At 42.7% G+C, this 18,882-nt stretch overlaps 1 protein-coding gene across 4 annotated transcripts in view; it reads right to left on the reverse strand.

Annotated features, from left to right (window-relative positions):
- The window catches only part of CRACR2B (calcium release activated channel regulator 2B), a 395,737-nt gene that overhangs the window by 89,587 nt on the left and 287,268 nt on the right, over positions 1 to 18,882 (reverse strand). For all 4 annotated transcript variants that reach the window (XR_013608854.1, XM_078682798.1, XM_078682799.1 and 1 more), the window contains exon 4: positions 1,526 to 1,694. Coding sequence is in view for 3 of the 4 variants with exons in the window: in XM_078682798.1 (XP_078538924.1) it covers positions 1,526 to 1,694 (169 nt within the window). In the remaining variant the exon portion in view is untranslated. The remainder of the gene's footprint in view (positions 1 to 1,525; positions 1,695 to 18,882) is intronic.

Consider the following 18,882-nt stretch of genomic DNA (forward strand, 5'->3'; position numbering starts at 1 on the left):
GTGAGGATGAAAGACATGGAGGAAGCTGCGGAAGGAAAGACACCTGAAACCCTAAGGGGGGTGGGAGGGTACCAATGTACTGCCTGTGCCCAGGTGGTGGCATTGAAAACAGTGTATATCACAGCCCTCAGCCAGCTGTGACAAGTCAACTTCAGTGCAACATTAGCAGGTGAGGGTAACAACCAAATATATATACTTTCTTTAATGTGTCAGCTCATATACCTTTCTTTTTAACATTCCTATGGTGTATAAGAACATCTGGGGCGAATCAAATGGATTCAAAGGAATAGTAGGGTCAAAATCGATATACTGCAATTTGCTAATCAGTACATTGCTAATCAGTTAGGAAGGCTTTATCAAATTCAGAAGATTAAGTAGAAGAGGCACAAGTGAACAAAGGGACTAGTGCATGGGGTGTATCGGTGTGCAAGCATACTGAGGGCAGGGAGCTTAAGCCATGACAAGACATCCAAAATGGTACGGTGGCCAACAAGTGAAGTCAAGACATCATGCACGGGAGCCTCTTTGCTCTTTACTTCTGATAGAGCAGATGGTATCGGATGGTTTACAGTTTCTGTCTAACAACACTACAGTCAGATGGTCTTGCCTTAGAAACAAAGAGATAGTAGCATGGTTCCTTAAGTCCAGTGGACTCTCATTGACCCTGGGCCACCTAAATGAAAGACACTAGGCCTCCCTTCATGACGTCTCAGTGAATGGTTCTGTGGACACGCTCTGGGGATCTCCATATAATGGCTTGATCCGTGAAGGATTCTCAGGGATCCGACAGCTCTGCCTTCTGCCATCCACATGCACAACATTGAAAGTAATCCTGCAGGACCGCAGGCCATATGACATCAGAAGATATTAACCATGCACAATGGGGGCTCCTCAAGATGTTATCTCTCAAGGGCTCCACATAGGCGTAGTTTAGACATCTAAATATGTTGAATGGGCACATAGTGCTGTTTCTTTCTACAAAAGAGCTTTTATGGAGAAACATCTGTGTGCATGATTATTCCTGTGGAAGCCTGGTTAGTATTGGCGAACCACAGCAGGGAGCAGTAACAGAAAAAGTGGGACACCCAGGAAATAATTTGTGAATTGTGCAATTTTAACTGAAATACAGTCACAATATCACAAGCACCACTGTCTACCACCACTTGCCGCATGCACTTTAGGAGTAAACCAACTGCTAACCACAAACCCCAGCTTACCCAAGTGGGATAGTTCTGCAAAAAAAAGTTCTTCTTTCTTTAAGCAGAACAAGCTAAATATTTAGGACAACAAGACATGCAGTGTGCGGGCCCAGCTCCAACATGATATATCTGTCTGCGTCAAATCCCTACTAACGCTAAGCGGCTTCAGAAAAGTCCTCAAAAAACTCTCCTTTTCTTAGGCCCTCGCTGTGTCTGACCAAGGTGTCAGCCCATGCCAACAAGAGTTTTGTTTCATAATGTGCTCATTTTAGGAGCATAATGAAAAAGTTTCCTAACTGATCATGACCACATTTTAGAAGACTCACCCTTCGAAGATCTGGGCAGCTCCCAGCTGCTCCATCATGGAACAGAACCGTCGCTCTTCACTCTCAGCATCGTCCAACTCGTCTGACCAGCCTGACTCAAAGGTCTCCTCAATGCCAGAGCTCTCCACTTTTTCAATCTCTGGAAACAGCTCGACCCCAAAAAGCTTTCCTGTTAATGAGGGTGGAGGTGAAGGAAAAAATATAGAAACATACTTATGTATATTGAAAATAATATGATCAATGCTCCAATAGTCACGCTGTGTAACAGACAGCTCATCTTTGAGGTGGCTCAATCATTTTGAGGTATTTGCAGATTTTTTTCACCTTAATACTGCACACCAGGGAGCACACTGACATCTGCAAGGTGGCTTTAGGAGACACAAGAATCAGACCTGCCCCATTTATACAGGTGAACTTGAGCTGGAGGCTGGTTCAGGCAGAACACACATACAGATGTACAAACACTCACATCCCTGCTGTATAGTCTTATGACAAGTAAAAGATTCCACTCACACTAGTTTACAAATTTGGAACCATGACAAGCATATGGGTATTATGCCTTATTGGGTATGTTGTGGAGGTCATATTAATAGGTCAAAAGAGCAAGTATGGTGCAGAATTTAAATTGAACGAGTTCACATTTTACAATTCAAGACAACAAGAACTGAATGTGAAAATGGCCCATGATGTCACAATATCTATATACTAGAAAAGACTGCAATGAAAACCTTCAGTCAAGATGAAGTTCTTTGCTCCTCATCCTGGATAGCAGCTAAAGGATGGTTTAAGTTGAGGTATGTGCAGAAGGTGTGTGTTTAGAGTCCTCAAAAGAAGATGTCAGTGTGCTGGAAACAGGCAAAGCAATGAGCAAAATCCAACAGAGGTACAAGTGAAAAGGGGGATCATGTACGAAGCAGGAAGAATGCTGCTGCCTGTGTCGACGCAGTGTGGCAAAGTAGGAAGGCAGCTGCGTAGCAAGGCATTCCCATGCTAAGACCCCCACATCACACTTTTCCACAGGGTGAACTCTCCAGGAGGTAACAATAACTGGATCTGTGCCTGTTGGGTCCTACTCATCCATCCATCCAATGAGATCACTTCCAGGGTGAGGGGCGAGGGGACTTAATCCCAGTTCAGACCTTAGTCCTTTTTTGTGGGCCACAATGAAAAGCTACATGGCAATCAATGCATTTGTGCTTGAAATCAAACAAGGAAAAGGGCCCCAGCCCAGGCTGAAAATGACGGTGTACCTCTATTCCCTGGGACGGTTGCAAGACCGAGAAGCTGAAGGGGGTGGCATGTGGTCACTCCGCTTTGGGAGGGAGCTATGAGCTGTGTTGTGCTGGATTATGGTTTTCAGATGTGCCCTTCGCAGCTGTGGAAGTTCTGAATCAGTTGCCTTGTAGCCATGATGGTTGTTGATTAATCAAGCTGGCAGACAGCTTAAGTTGCATAAACAATGGCAGGTATGGGACCGCCTTTAAGTTAACACATTACCTCATTTAATAAACCTGTGACATACATTTCTCCCAAAACTGTTTTCTGCATTGAGATGTGAGAAATGTTAACGGCTCAGAACAAGATGTCTCATGAGAGTGAGCAAGGATGTAAGTGCATTGCAGGCAGAACACTGTAAAAGGGCGAAGGGTAAAATAGCAGGTGAAGAGAGACAAACGTCTTTAGCTTGAAGTACAAATGCCAAAATCCGCTCGCTGTCCCCGCCCTTTTCCCACAATGGACACCCGAAGCTGCTGAAAGTCAGCATAAGAGTCATACAAAACATTTAAATTAGGCAGAATAAAAAGAATACAGTCTCATTAAGAACTGAATGGTTCTGCTGGAAAAACAACATGGCCGCAAACCGGAAGTGTGAGACGTGGGAATACGCGGGGTGCAAGGATGGCATTGTGTAGTGATAGCCATTTATATTGCTTCAGGAAGCTCTCCCGATATTGTTGATTGAGTCTCTTGGGACTCCTAAAGGGGTCACACAAACGCAAGCGCTAGTGCAACACAGGCATAGCACCATCATGGTAACACCCCCCATCCCCAGGCACATAGCATGTATGCAAATAAGTACACACCACACTGATTTTGTTTTGGGAAAAATGCTGCAGGTTTATTACATACAACGTTATGTAATATGGTGGGTTATCTTACGGGCAATCCAAGGGCAGGCAGCATTCTGCCCACCTGATGAGCCAAGCAGCACTGGGGCGAACCCCATCTGTGCTGCCCCTTCTGGTAATCCTCCTCCCGGATCACGTGACACCTGGTCCCTTATTACTCACGGCCCTTTAATAAGGGCGGAGCGTAGCAAGGCAAGCCCCCGGTTGTTCAGGCCCACAACCGCCCGAAGGACTAACGGGGCACCGACACGGTTTCCAGGAACCTCCCATGAGGCTCCTGGACTCTGGCTCTGGCACCCCTATGTGCCATGCAGAGGTGCTCTTCTGTACCAATTTGCTTCCAGATCGCCCTGTAACTCCCCCTGTAACTCCGCCTGCAATGAAAAAAGTACAACATTACAACATTCTCACCATACTTCCTGCCACCAGCCACGCCGGGTAAGCGGTAGGGTGGGAGACGGCGTGTCCAGTGAGGCAGTGGCCGCGGCGTGTCTGGCGCTACAAAGAGGCCGTCAGCGAGGTGGGGGGACCTGTATACCCCTCACCCCGCCTCGCGCACCGTACATGACGCGGCACTGCTTGCGCCAAGGAAGGGGACTCCACCAGAGTCCCTGCCCCCTCAGGACGGCAGGGGGTGAGGGGGTGCCCGATGCCACTAGAGGGCTGCCCTCTTGATCTTGAGTGGCCTCCTGCGGTGGCCTCGGGCAGCCGCAAACGGTATGTGCCCAGCTTCTGCACTAGCGCTTCCTAAGTCGGCAGCAAAGTGGGCTCACTTGTTTGCTATGGCAAAGCGCAAGAAAAATGTAAACAGATAAAAAAAAGGAAAATGAATGTACACAAAACGAATATAAAACTTTTTTTTATTAATTTCTTCTTTTTTTTCACACCAAAGTGTAAACTAGATGCAAAGGAAAAGGCATTCGATACTGAATGCAGATGTGAGGAGGTGAAAGATTTTAAAATCAAGCCGTAATGACAGCGTAGAGTCTGCATGAAGGAGGCATGGGTCAGAGGAGGTGAGCCAGTTTTTGCTTGAATGGCGTTTTCAAAGCCAGCAGGGATGAGATGTAAATGCCGAGATAAGAAGTTTAGTGGATGCCACGTGGCCATCTCTCAGATTTCTAAAAATGACTGAATGAGAAAAGAAACGACAAGGCCTATAGTTTTCACTTGCTCAGGGAAAATTGACGTCATACTAAGTAGATGGTGGGGAAACAATACGGGGAAGAAATGCCAGAGGCTGAGCTAGCAAATCCAAAACATGAACAAAGTATTTTTCCTATTAAAGATCCTGTTGGCAAAGTACTCTTTCTTGGCTGATGATGTAAGCGTAAAGCGGCCAGTCCTCGGCGGAGATCGAGGATGGAGCTTATCCTGGGGCGGGGCAGCCGCTGTGTCTGTCCCAGCATACATTTTTCTCTGTTCCATTGCCAACTTCTGGGTGAACTATTTTCCATGAGGAGTAATAGCAGCAGAGGATATGAGTTAATGTGGATGACTCTATTAAAGGCCTTGTGAAGTCAGTCATTACATAAATGCAAATGCAGAAGGGGCCTGCTGCAGAAGATGGCTCTGAAAATTTGAGTAAGAAGGTGGTCGTGAAAGTCAAATATCTTCCCAGGTGGTGACTGACATCCCTTGCACTGGGAGAGGTGCTGAATCTAGGGGGTACCTCACATCTAGGGCCCAGAGGGATGCCAAGGTTATGTAATCAGCAAGTGGAGCTAGCACACTAGCAGGAAGCAAATAATGTATTCAGAAATACATTTAGAAACAAAAAGAACTATATTTGGGGTCACCTTGAAGATGCAATTAGCAGCAAACCGAGGCAAGCACATGGGATCCACGAATGATGGAAAAAAACTCCGAATATTGAAGTGTCTTGCTAGCCCGGGCCACGGATAATAATGTGGCTAAGGAGAGGTTAGGAGGCCTGTAAACGACACTACCAGAAAAGTGGTCTGGCTGAAACAAAGCATCAGACTGAACTCTCTATCACTGAGAAGGATTGAGGTCAAGGGAGGGGTTCGTGGATAGGGAGGTACTGGCCTTCCAGAAAAGTCTCCCACTGTTTAGAGCCCCAGATCAAGGGATGCAAGCATGCACGCGCACCCACTCCCCTTCCATGCTCTTAACAGGCTGCGTCACGTTTGGAACCATCACGTCACGGCGTCGGACCAATCTACGGCGTCGGACCAAACTGCACGCGGCATGCGGCAGAAAGCATTCCTTCTCTGGCGCAGTTGGGGGACAGGGGCAGGAGGCTTTCCTGGGATGGATAACACATCTATCTTCGAGGTGCCCGATGGCATTTTGCTAACAGTTTTTTTGCAGAGGTCAAAGGTTGATTTGCGGACACATTCGAAAGCTAATTTTAGAAATGTTGGAAACTGGTGCTCCATTGCTAACATCCTCAGTGTAAACAGCGAACAAGCCGGAAAGCCAGACAAGAGCATTACAATGAAGAGCAACATAACTTCTATTCGGTGCCAAGCAATGTACAGAGCGGGTCTTCTAAAAAATGATGCTAAAAATATATTATCTTGCAGTGAAGAGCTACAAGGAAATCCTCAGAGATAAGGAGTGTTTGCGACTAAGGGTAAGAAAAGGCTTATGCAGAGTCAGGCATCTGCCTCAGATCCAAACATGATATCTGAGACAGTAAGACACCTTTCCGAAAACGCAAGTATTTCCACTTATAAGGAAATACTTATTACCAACTCTGAAGCATGAATCACAGAAGAGAGAGGAAGTAGGAGTGAGAGGAAGCGAGAGGAAAAAAAAAGATAAACGGAAAAAGAGAGAAAGCACAAGGTACACAGATAGGGAATGGAAAGATAAATATAGAAACAGGAACATAGAAGGTGGGGAAATGAGGTTGAGGGGAATAGCGGGCTGTAGGACAAATTATTGGGGACAAAAATATTGCAATACAATAATAATGTGTCAAAAATAACGCCAACAAAAATATTGAGCCCTCATTACACATTCGGGGGAATAGGTTAGGTATTTACCAAGTGTGTAGATATCTCCTCCTCCGCGTTTTCAAGAGAAAAACTGGGCCTAATATTTGGAATCATCAGTATTTATTTAACACACCAAATTCCGCATGGTTTGTCTTTTTTTCTGGGCCTTTCTCCCTGATAAATTTCAGGTTTGACCTTTTAGAATTTATTAGGCTTTTAATAGAGAGGTGGTGTCTTTTAATTAGGGAGGTGGAGGCTTTATATAGGGAGGTGGCAGTCCCTTGGGCAGCGGGGGAGGCGGGAAGGGCATTTATTGAATAAGAAGCCCCAGTGAGGTAGTGGTCGCCAGGGCATTAGTAAGCTCCAGGAGGGGGGCCCATGCGCCCCCACTATCACTATAGTATGCAGTTCCCGCGGGACCTGGTCCACCCAGGGGCCAATTAGTAATGAAGCGTGGGAGCCTGTGCTTCCTTTTTTTTCCAATTTTGCCAAAGATCCTCCTGCGAATCTGTGGCAAAATGGAATTAAAAAAATGTTTTCATGCGTTGCAAGTGTCGCTACGGGACCCTCCCACCATATCTGGCGGGGTTGGGTATTCCTACCCTGCCTCCTTTTCTTTATTTTGTCAATTTTTCAGGGACCCAGCTTCAAGCCGCATCTCAAGATGGCAGCCAACACTTACTGGTTGAAGAGTTGGCGGCCAATCAGATTTCAGTAGGATCTGCGAGTCCACTGCAAGGATTTGCATCCCCAGATACCTATATTTTTTAAACTTAAATATCTCTGAAACTACTGAACGGATTTACACCAAATCACAAAAAGCACATTTTCTGGAGCAACATCTAGCTTTCTGCCAAATTTGGTGTAATTCCATTTAGCGGTTTGGGCTGTAGTTGTGTTAAAAAAAACAAATCCCCATAGACATAACATGGGGAAAACGCGTTTTATGGCCCCACTTTATTCTCGGACCCCGATATATATATATATATATATATATATATATATATATATATATATATATATATATATATATATATATATATATATATATATATATATATATATATATATATATATATATATATATATATATATATATATATATATATATATATATATATATATATATATATATATATATATATATATATATATATATATATATATATATATATATATATATATATATATATATCCAAGCTCCAAACTTTGTTCCCATACCCGGCCGGGTTGGGAAACCAAGAAGACAGCACTCCCGGGCTCAAAAAGATGCAGCAGAAGTTTTTATTTCTTAAGCAAACGCGTTTCGGGACAGCGTCCCTTCGTCAGTGGTTCAACATTGTGGACTACGCAGCGCCATTTTTTAAAACCACAGTTGGTAATTGAAATGAACAACGGACTCAAAACATTATTCAAAGCAGCAGCGCCATATTAAAGCGGTCAATGCAGTCACAGGATAGACAACAGCATGCATTATTTACATATAATTTCCAGCTGTTGTCTCATACTAATGCTTTAAACATTTGACACAATTCAAGCCGTGTATCGGCCTTGACTCTCGCTTTCATTTCTTCATGATTTTCTATGGTTACGGGGTGTTTTCCTGTGTGGGCCAGACTTGGAAACTGCTAAATTATTCGTCAAAAATTGACGGATATGGTTTTTATCCATATCAAAAAAGATGAATGCTTTATAATCTTGCCGTGGATCGGCAATTGCAGCACAAACGGCTGCATTGTCAGTTGCACTAGTCTGGTCCCATCCATGAATCACCCCTCCTCCAACTAATTAAAATACACAATTTTAAACAGACAATCACGAACCCACCACCCACAACGACACCAGTTATTTCATAATCCTGTTCATTTTCAATTCATCACAGTTACTATATCATATACAGTTTCCTTTGAAAATCAGTAACTCATCCTAAATGAGTTGCCATCTCCTCCCCCATATTCAAGCCTCCAGGTGCCTTAGTATCGAGATCAATGATGTAACGTGACTCGAGTCTTCTGAGAGTTAAAAGCCTGTTTCCACCTCTTGCACTTTCTGGGACACAGTCCAAACAGAAAAATCTCAATAGATCCCTATTGCTATTATGTTTAATTGCAAAGTGGCGGGCAACAGGGTAGGAAAAATCCTTGTTCATGATAGCTCTCATGTGTTCTAATACTCTAAGTTTCACGGGATTGATCGTACTGCCAACATACCTCAGTTGGCAGGGACACATAAGGCAATATACAGCATGGTCTGTCAAACATGTCATAAACTTGTTAATCTTCCTCCCATTATGACATCCTCTTACTTGATAGGAAAGTGTACGTTTGCTAAAGGCACAGGCTTTACACTTTCCGCATGGAAAGAAGCCCCTTGCATCTCTTAATGTACCTTTGATATTTCGTACAGGTTCCAAGTGGCTGTGTACCATAGCATCTTTCAAGGATCTGGCTTTTCTAAAAGTCAGCTGTGGGGTTAAAGGTATATCTGGCCCCACTATATGGTCGGTTTTTAGAATATGCCAGTGCTTGGTCATAATTGCCCTGAGTTTCGCAGAATCTGCCGAATAGGTAGTTACCATACGAAATTTCCCTTCAGCAGTAGATCTTGTTTTCTTAGTAAACAAGGAGTTGCGTGGCAGTTTCTTGACACGATTGAGAGTATCAAGTAAAAGATTTAGTTTATAACCTCTCACAACGAATCTGTCTATACTGTCAGAGACCGCTAGGTTGAAGTCTTCCTCATGGGTACAATTCCTTTTTAATCTAAGGAATTCCCCATAGGGGATACTATTGATCAATTTGCGGGGGTGGCTGCTAGTTGCAAACAGAACACTATTGCCCGCAGTGGGCTTGCGGTAAAGGGAGGTTGAGACTTTTCCATCCTTCACGGTCACCTGCAAGTCCAAATAATTGACCCGAGTTTCACTAATGTCCCCAGAAAATTTGAGATTGCAGACATTTTGATTTAGCAGTTCGACATATTTCTTAACTTCATCGATAGACCCATTCCATATTAGGAACAGGTCATCGATGTACCTGTACCATTTCACCACTTTGTTGGTCCATGTGGCGTTAGCTGGTCCCCAGGCTTCCTGCTCCTCCCACCAGCCCACGAATAAATTCGCGTAGCTGGGGGCGAAGCAGGAACCCATCGCAGTACCCGATTGCTGCCTATATAGAGTCTCCTGGAAAAGGAAAATGTTATTGTGTAAGCAAAAGCTAACCAATTCTAATAACATTTCATTATGCATAGCGTATTTTAATGACTTTTTTCTCAGGAAGTAGTCTATGGCATGTAGTCCCTGTCTATGCTCTATACATGTGTACAAGCTTGTTATGTCGAGCGTTGCCATCACATAAGTAGATTGCCATGTCACAGTTTCAATCTTCTCTATGAAGTCCGTCGTATCTCGTATATAAGACTTCAATCCTAGAACGAACTCGAACAGATAATGATCCAAAAATTTGGAGAGGTTCTCTGTCAGTCCACCAATGGAGGAGATGATTGGTCTCCCTGGGGGTGTGTTGATGTTCTTATGAACTTTTGGTAAATGATAAAATGTTGGTAAAATGGAATTGGAATTTTTCAAAAACATATACTCTTCCAATTCCAACATTTGCTTGCAATGCCATTTCCTCAAAAGTTCGTGTAAAGTCTCAATACTAGAAAGATATTCTTTCTTGTCAATCTCCATATAACAGTGGGCATCCTGTAGTTGGCGATTCGCTTCCTCTACATACTTCTCCCGTGACATAATCACGATATTTCCCCCTTTGTCTGAAGGTTTACAGATAATAGATTTGTCTTCAGCCAGGGTCTTTATCGCCATTCTCTGCTTCTTGGTGATGTTGTAATTTTCAATTTGTCCTTTGTGAGTTGTTCTCATGGCCATCAAATCCTTGATGACAGCGTCAGAGAATGTGTCGATGGCATCTATTGGGATTTGGGGTACAAATTTAGATGGTAATTTGTACCCACTGTTGGGAACTTCCTGATCAACACCAACATGCGCCAGTCTCTGAGAATAGGTGGTAGTGGGAACATTAATTTCACATTCATTTTCTCGGCGCAAATCTTCTAGGAGCTCGCATGCAGTCAAGTCATTGACTGTTAAAAGATCGATCCCTTTCTTATTGCCCCTCAAATGTTTGGCCTCCTTCGCTGTTGGTTTTACTTTAAAATATTTGTGCAATTTGACCTTCCTGATAAATTTATAAAGGTCTATCCGTGTTTGAGTGTATTCTAAATGCACATTGGGGCAAAATGTGAGTCCAAGTTGTAAAACAGATTCTTCACATGGGGAAAGGATTCGTTTTGAAAGATTGACAATAGTTAAAGAGTCTTGTTTCACCACCTGTTGACTTTCCTGCTTCTTGTTGCACGAGAGGCTGTACTGCTTTTTCCTCTGCCCCTTCCTTTTCCAGCCACCTCTTCTTGTTTGTCTTCCTCCTCCGGTGGTTTGTTTTTTCCACCCCTTAGCCAACTCTGTTTGATAACGTTGAACTCCTGATGAAAAGGAGTATTTTTTGGTAAGTTGGAGGGGCCTGCCATTTCATCACCGGACATTTCACTCACGATCACATCGGAGTCTGAGGTTTCTACTCTGGATTCAGTAGTTTTATCGGGCATTTGATTCTTCTTTGCTAGATCTTTACGTGGTTGATCATATTTCCTGGCAAAGGTAAGTACTCTGCCCATCGCATAGTCACGTTCGTCCCGATCAAATTTCTCCTGTTTCCTCATTTTGATTTTAAGTTCATATTTTTGCAGCCTCTTTTTCATAGCTGAGCGCAGTTGTTCTTGCTCATCTTTGTCTGGATTTTTGAGTATTTCCTCTTCTAGTGCCTCAATTTCCTTGACCGTCTTATCCCGGTCACTCCAGGCAAATTGCACTAGAATTTCCAGCATTCCCTTACAGGATAAAGCAATATGAGCAGCCCAGGCTTCCAACAGGAGAGGATCGGGATTCTCGTAAGCAGGGACGGTGAATATTCGTAACCCCCTGGGCAATAGTGTTCTGTTTGCAACTAGCAGCCACCCCCGCAAATTGATCAATAGTATCCCCTATGGGGAATTCCTTAGATTAAAAAGGAATTGTACCCATGAGGAAGACTTCAACCTAGCGGTCTCTGACAGTATAGACAGATTCGTTGTGAGAGGTTATAAACTAAATCTTTTACTTGATACTCTCAATCGTGTCAAGAAACTGCCACGTAACTCCTTGTTTACTAAGAAAACAAGATCTACTGCTGAAGGGAAATTTCGTATGGTAACTACCTATTCGGCAGATTCTGCGAAACTCAGGGCAATTATGACCAAGCACTGGCATATTCTAAAAACCGACCATATAGTGGGGCCAGATATACCTTTAACCCCACAGCTGACTTTTAGAAAAGCCAGATCCTTGAAAGATGCTATGGTACACAGCCACTTGGAACCTGTACGAAATATCAAAGGTACATTAAGAGATGCAAGGAAATGCGGAAAGTGTAAAGCCTGTGCCTTTAGCAAACGTACACTTTCCTATCAAGTAAGAGGATGTCATAATGGGAGGAAGATTAACAAGTTTATGACATGTTTGACAGACCATGCTGTATATTGCCTTATGTGTCCCTGCCAACTGAGGTATGTTGGCAGTACGATCAATCCCGTGAAACTTAGAGTATTAGAACACATGAGAGCTATCATGAACAAGGATTTTTCCTACCCTGTTGCCCGCCACTTTGCAATTAAACATAATAGCAATAGGGATCTATTGAGATTTTTCTGTTTGGACTGTGTCCCAGAAAGTGCAAGAGGTGGAAACAGGCTTTTAACTCTCAGAAGACTCGAGTCATGTTACATCATTGATCTCGAAACTAAGGCACCTGGAGGCTTGAATATGGGGGAGGAGATGGCAACTCATTTAGGATGAGTTACTGATTTTCAAAGGAAACTGTATATGATATAGTAACTGTGATGAATTGAAAATGAACAGGATTATGAAATAACTGGTGTCGTTGTGGGTGGTGGGTTCGTGATTGTCTGTTTTAAATTGTGTATTTTAATTAGTTGGAGGAGGGGTGATTCATGGATGGGACCAGACTAGTGCAACTGACAATGCAGCCGTTTGTGCTGCAATTGCCGATCCACGGCAAGATTATAAAGCATTCATCTTTTTTGATATGGATAAAAACCATATCCGTCAATTTTTGACGAATAATTTAGCAGTTTCCAAGTCTGGCCCACACAGGAAAACACCCCGTAACCATAGAAAATCATGAAGAAATGAAAGCGAGAGTCAAGGCCGATACACGGCTTGAATTGTGTCAAATGTTTAAAGCATTAGTATGAGACAACAGCTGGAAATTATATGTAAATAATGCATGCTGTTGTCTATCCTGTGACTGCATTGACCGCTTTAATATGGCGCTGCTGCTTTGAATAATGTTTTGAGTCCGTTGTTCATTTCAATTACCAACTGTGGTTTTAAAAAATGGCGCTGCGTAGTCCACAATGTTGAACCACTACCCGAAACGCGTTTGCTTAAGAAATAAAAACTTCTGCTGCATCTTTTTGAGCCCGGGAGTGCTGTCTTCTTGGTTTCCCAACCCGGCCGGGTATGGGAACAAAGTTTGGAGCTTGGATTTAATAACGCGGTACACCGCCGCATTTGGACGGCACCCGACACCAAGAGTGACCCACGGTTCCGGTGTGTTTGGAGCTTGTATATATATATATATATATATATATATATATATATCTTTTTAGAACAAACCACCATCAGGGGGCTCTCAGAATGAAGATATACCAGTCCAAAGTAAATGTGCCAGAAGTTGTTTAATGCACAACGCGTTTCGGCTGCCCTGCAGATTTGATCACATGCATTGACAAAACCTATCAGTTTCTCCTAAGTAAAGAGAAGTAGAAACAAAAGACAGTTTTTGGGCCTGAGATCACAATGCTTGAATGACAAGTTCATGGCGGCTATCTTTGAATGTATATGCACTCAATCTAGTGAGGGGTTCTCCTGGTGATACTATCCATAAGACATGCATGCAGATAACAATTACATCATTGTAACATGTAACATGTACCATCAGTAAAGATTATAAACTGCTATCAACAAAAAACATCAGTCTCATTTGGTGGCTCAATGGAGGGCTTCTTGCACCTGTCCTAAAGTAACGTGAGCAAATCAACCCACTGGAGGGTTTTGAGAGTGCAGATTTGACTGCAAGTCCCAGCGTGCATGTGGAGAGCTGATTAAATGAACTGGCACACCAGAGGCCAATTGAAGTATAAATAGCATGCTGGGGATGAGACAGTGCACATTATCGGATATTGCTCACGCTGTCCTCTGACTAATGGGAAAGAATTCCCAGAAACGTGTAAGGCCAAAGGTCTAAAAACGGAATGAGAAGCTGCTTGTTTTAAATAAATTAAGGTTGTTACCTACCTGCCTGGGAGTGCGGACTTATCTCTGAGCAAACCTTCGAAATAATAAAATCACAGCGGCTTCGGACCGTCGAGTCGACGCACCGCCCCATTAAACAGGAGGGGTCTGCATGGAGGAAAGGTTCCTCCATGATTTGCGTGGCAGGTAATTTCATTCAGCAAGTAGAGTCTCATTCGGAGGCTCAATGGAGGGCTGCTTGCACCTGTCCTAAAGTAGCATGAGCAAATCAACCCACTGGAGGAATTTGAGAGTGCAGATTTGACTGCAAGTCCCAGCGTGCATGTGGAAAGCTAATTAAATGAACTGGCACACCAGAGGCCAATTGAAGTATAAATAGCACGCAGCGGATGAGACAGCGCACAGTATCTGATATTGCTCACGCTGGCCTCCGACAAAGGGGAAAGAATTCCCAGAAACGCGTAAGGCCAAAGGACTAAAACGGAATGAGAAGCTGCTTGTTTTAAATAGATTAAGGTTGTTACCTACCTGCCTGGGAGTGCAGACTTTACTCTGCGCAAACCTTCGAAAGTATATATATATATATATATATATATATATATATATATATATATATATATATATATATATATATATATTTCGGCCGACCCGGCCCAGGAGAGGACCGCCACACATTGGAGTGGTTCCGCCACTGGTGTGTTTATCAGTGTTGCGGACCTGGTTTGCACATAATTTGAACAGAGAAGAACTACGCAAAAGCAGTTGTGACTATATATTTTTTAATTGTTGTCATTGCAGGCAGCCCACTGGGGATTTATTTGATGGACCACCAGTCCTAGCATACATCACTGTGGAACGAATTACTGTGGATTGAACTATGCAATTACTCACCTGGGTTTGATTGTGGCAATAGTAATAAATAAGGGACTATGAAACTGGTGGTCTTTTGCGTGCATTTCACCAATATGCAGAAAAGCCTATGAGGAAGGGTGTTAACCTGAAACGCGCCAGGCTCTGCTGGCGCTGACTGCATTTGTATCTTCCCCAAACTGGAGTCTGTGAACAGGGAGTGCACTCCGCTTTTGGGCACCTGTGGAACTTTATATATATATATATATATATATATACATCCAAATTGCCTCACGAATTGAAAGCGCACTCCAAAGGCAGCAGGTTTCCAACCTCTTTATTTTCTCAAGCTGGATGCCTCTTTGTTACAGAATTGAAGTCCGACGTGTTTCGAAGCTCACGCTTCTTCTTCTTGGGACGCAACTGCTGAAGTCAGCGAAAGGCTGCAACCATATTTATCCTTTGCGCATGCGCTCGCCAGTGAGCAGCATGCTGGTAGTTGCAGTTAGTTATAGCCCCTCTGGTGGAGGTCGTTATACTTCAGCCCAATTATGGTGTTTAATGTTGTTCAAAGCCCTGCAGTGGGCTATAGAGATGGTATTCAGCTTGGACTTAGGCTGCCCGGTGCTGTAGGTGAATAGTCCGTTAACCATCAACTCAGACCCGCTACCTCATTTCCAGCGGGCGGTGCGCTCTCCGTGGCTGGGGCCGCCACGTTAAATATACATCCAAATTGCCTCACGACTTGAAAGCGCACTCCAAAGGCAGCAGGTTTCCAACCTCTTTATTTTCTCAAGCTGGATGCCTCTTTCTTACAGAATTGAAGTCCGACGCGTTTCGAAGCTCACGCTTCCTCTTCTTGGGACGTGCAAGTCGTGAGGCAATTTGGATGTATATATATATACACTCTTGGAGTAGCTGTAGCACTGTACAAATACTTTAAAAAATGTAAAACATTTTTATAATTCATATATTTTTTTAACTTTAACATTTTAAATAAAGGACATATAATGCTATATATATATATATATATATATCTATATATATATCTATATATATCTATATATATCTATATATATATATATATATATTTATATATATATATATATATAGATATATATATAGATATATATAGATATATATATAGATATATATATATATCTATATATATATCTATATATATATATATATATATATATATATATATATATATATATATATATATATATATATATATATATATATATATATATATATATATATATATATATATATATCCAACGAAACTCCTTCAAGGAAAGAGAAAGGCCACAACTGGGGGAAACTTCAGAAGCGCTTTAATGAGCTGCACAAAACAGAGTTGATTTCTGTCACCTTCTATGGCGGATGCATTTCGGCGTGGTCTGCCTCTTCAGCGCCAGGTGCAAGTGCTTATGCATACGGGCGTGAGTCAAGGTTTAAATGTCCTGCCCTCTCCTCATTCAAAGACCGCAGCTCCTCCCACACTGATGTTGTCCCAACGTGTATGCCTCCTCTAGCTCGCCTGGCAGCTGCGCCTACAAGTCCCAGCATGCAGTGGCAAACTCTGGTAGGTATTGCGGGAGTGAGGTGGGGGAAGAAGAATTATGCTCCAAAGTCTATGAACTGCCCCAATGTCCTAGAGCACACTTGAGCAGCGGCGCTTCCTCCGGACCCCAACCGCTTCAACCTCCTCAGCATAGGAATCCTTTCTGGCGGGGGCAAGGCATGGAAGTCCTACCTGCCCGACGTGGTGTACAATGACATCAGCACCGTCATACTTCTTCCTCTGCTGGGTGGTGGGCCCTGTTGATTCCGGTACCCCGGAGAAAAGAAAACCACAAAAGCGGAATCCAGCGTAGACAGGGCCTCTTGATAAAGCGGAACTTTATATATATATATATATATACATACATGCATACATATATATATATATATATATATATATATATATATATATATATATATATATATATATATATATGTATGTATGTATGTATATATATATATATACATATACATATATATATATATATATATATATATATATATATATATATATATATATATATATATATATGTCCTTTATTTAAAATGTTAAAGTTAAAAAAATATATGAATTATAAAAATGTTTTACATTTTTTAAAGTATTTGTACAGTGCTACAGCTACTCCAAGAGTGTCCCAGCGCACTTGTTGGCAGCCAGATAGGAATAGGAGCAGCACCCTTTTTCCCTTCTGAACTGAAAGATGACCCCTAGTAAAGTACTAGAGGAACGAAGTGACCCAACAAAGTGAACCAACCGGTTGCAACTGAATAAATCTGTTGGACAAGTACTGTGGGCCTTTACGATTGAAAGATCTATGAATAAGAACTAAGGGGTCCATTAGGATGTAGGGCGGATCGCCAACGCCCGCATGGGGGTGACAATACACCCTACATCCTACCCCGCCCGCCACCCATTTCCCCAGCCATATTAATATGGCAGGGGGACACCGGTGGACGGAAAGACCGTCCGCCAGTCGACTGGGCGGAAAAGGGCTTATATATATATATATGGTGGCGGTGTCTGCTAGACACCGCCATCCATATTAGCATGGGAGCAGTAACAAGCCTTTTCGTGGCATGGTACCCCCTGCATTGTCATGGACATGGTGGCAGGCACCTGCCGGTGCCTGCCACTTTGTGCATGACAATGCACACAGTGCATTCCCAGCATTGTGGCGGGGGGGTGCTGTGAGCACCGCCCGCCACAATGCTGGGAATGGAGGATGCCACTGTCGCGGTGGCATCCTAATTGCTGGTGGGGGACCGACGCACCACTGGCGGCCTGTCCCAGCACCGTTAGGGTAGCGGGCGGACAAAAGTCCGCCCGTCATCCTAATGCAGCCCTTATTCTTTGAACCTGACACATTCTGCCACAGGTAACCAGTGTAGATGTTTTAAAGCTGGCTGAATGTGAGTTCTCCAGGGGAGATACAGCAAAAGACAAGTGGCAGCGTTCTGCACCAGCTGCAATCTCCTTGGGAGGTAGGCAGGCAGTGCCCAGTAGAGTGATTTGGTATAGCCCAACCTAGAAGTGATCAAAGCGTGTATCATTGTATTTTTCTGCATAAGGGGAGGCAAATACAGAAGTTTAAAAAAAAACATTTTTAAGAGAGCAAAACAGGTACCTACTACCTCTGCCACCTGAGGCGCAAAAGACACAGTGTTATCAAATGTAATTAATTTAATATATAATATATCTAAAATATATCATTCATAAGACTAAAAAATACATAAAACTATTGATAAGAAAAAAAATTATAAAGTAAACATACATACATCAATAAAAAAAACATATATCATATTAATTAACAAATACAATGAATGTGAAACCAACACAATTATAATATAAATAAGAAATACAAATTATTAATTTTTAGAAATTATTTAAACTTTGGGAAAAAATAGTAAAATAAATATTAACAATACGAAGCAATAGTAGGGCAAGTGCTGGACTTTGAAGGAGACATCTTTACTATTCTAATTACAGTGAAAGCAATAAGAGGGAAAGTGTTGGACTTCGAAGGGGGTCATACTTTTTTGAAAAAAAATTATGCAAAGTGTCAAACTTCTGAGAGGCTACATCTGCTATTGCCGTTCCAATATGAACAAAAGCAGGGAAAGGGTTAGACTTTGGAGGGTTAGATATAGCATTCCCACTCCAATCTAAGCAACAATAGAGAAGGTGTTTCACTTTGGAGGGGTCATATTTTACTATTCCCACTACAATCTCAGCAACAGCAGGGAAAATGGAGGGGTTTTATATATTATCCCCACTCCAACATAAGCAAAAGCAGGCAAAGTGTTGGACTCTGGAGGGGTTAGATTTACTATTCCCACTCCAGTCTTAGCAACAGTAGGGTAAGTGTTTCACTTTGAAGGGGTCATATTTAATATTCTCACTCCAACCTAAAGTGTTGATCTTTGGAAGGGTTAAATTTACTATCCCTCACT

The sequence above is a fragment of the Lissotriton helveticus genome, chromosome 3_1 (assembly GCF_964261635.1).
Source record: "Lissotriton helveticus chromosome 3_1, aLisHel1.1, whole genome shotgun sequence".
NCBI lineage: Eukaryota > Metazoa > Chordata > Amphibia > Caudata > Salamandridae > Lissotriton > Lissotriton helveticus.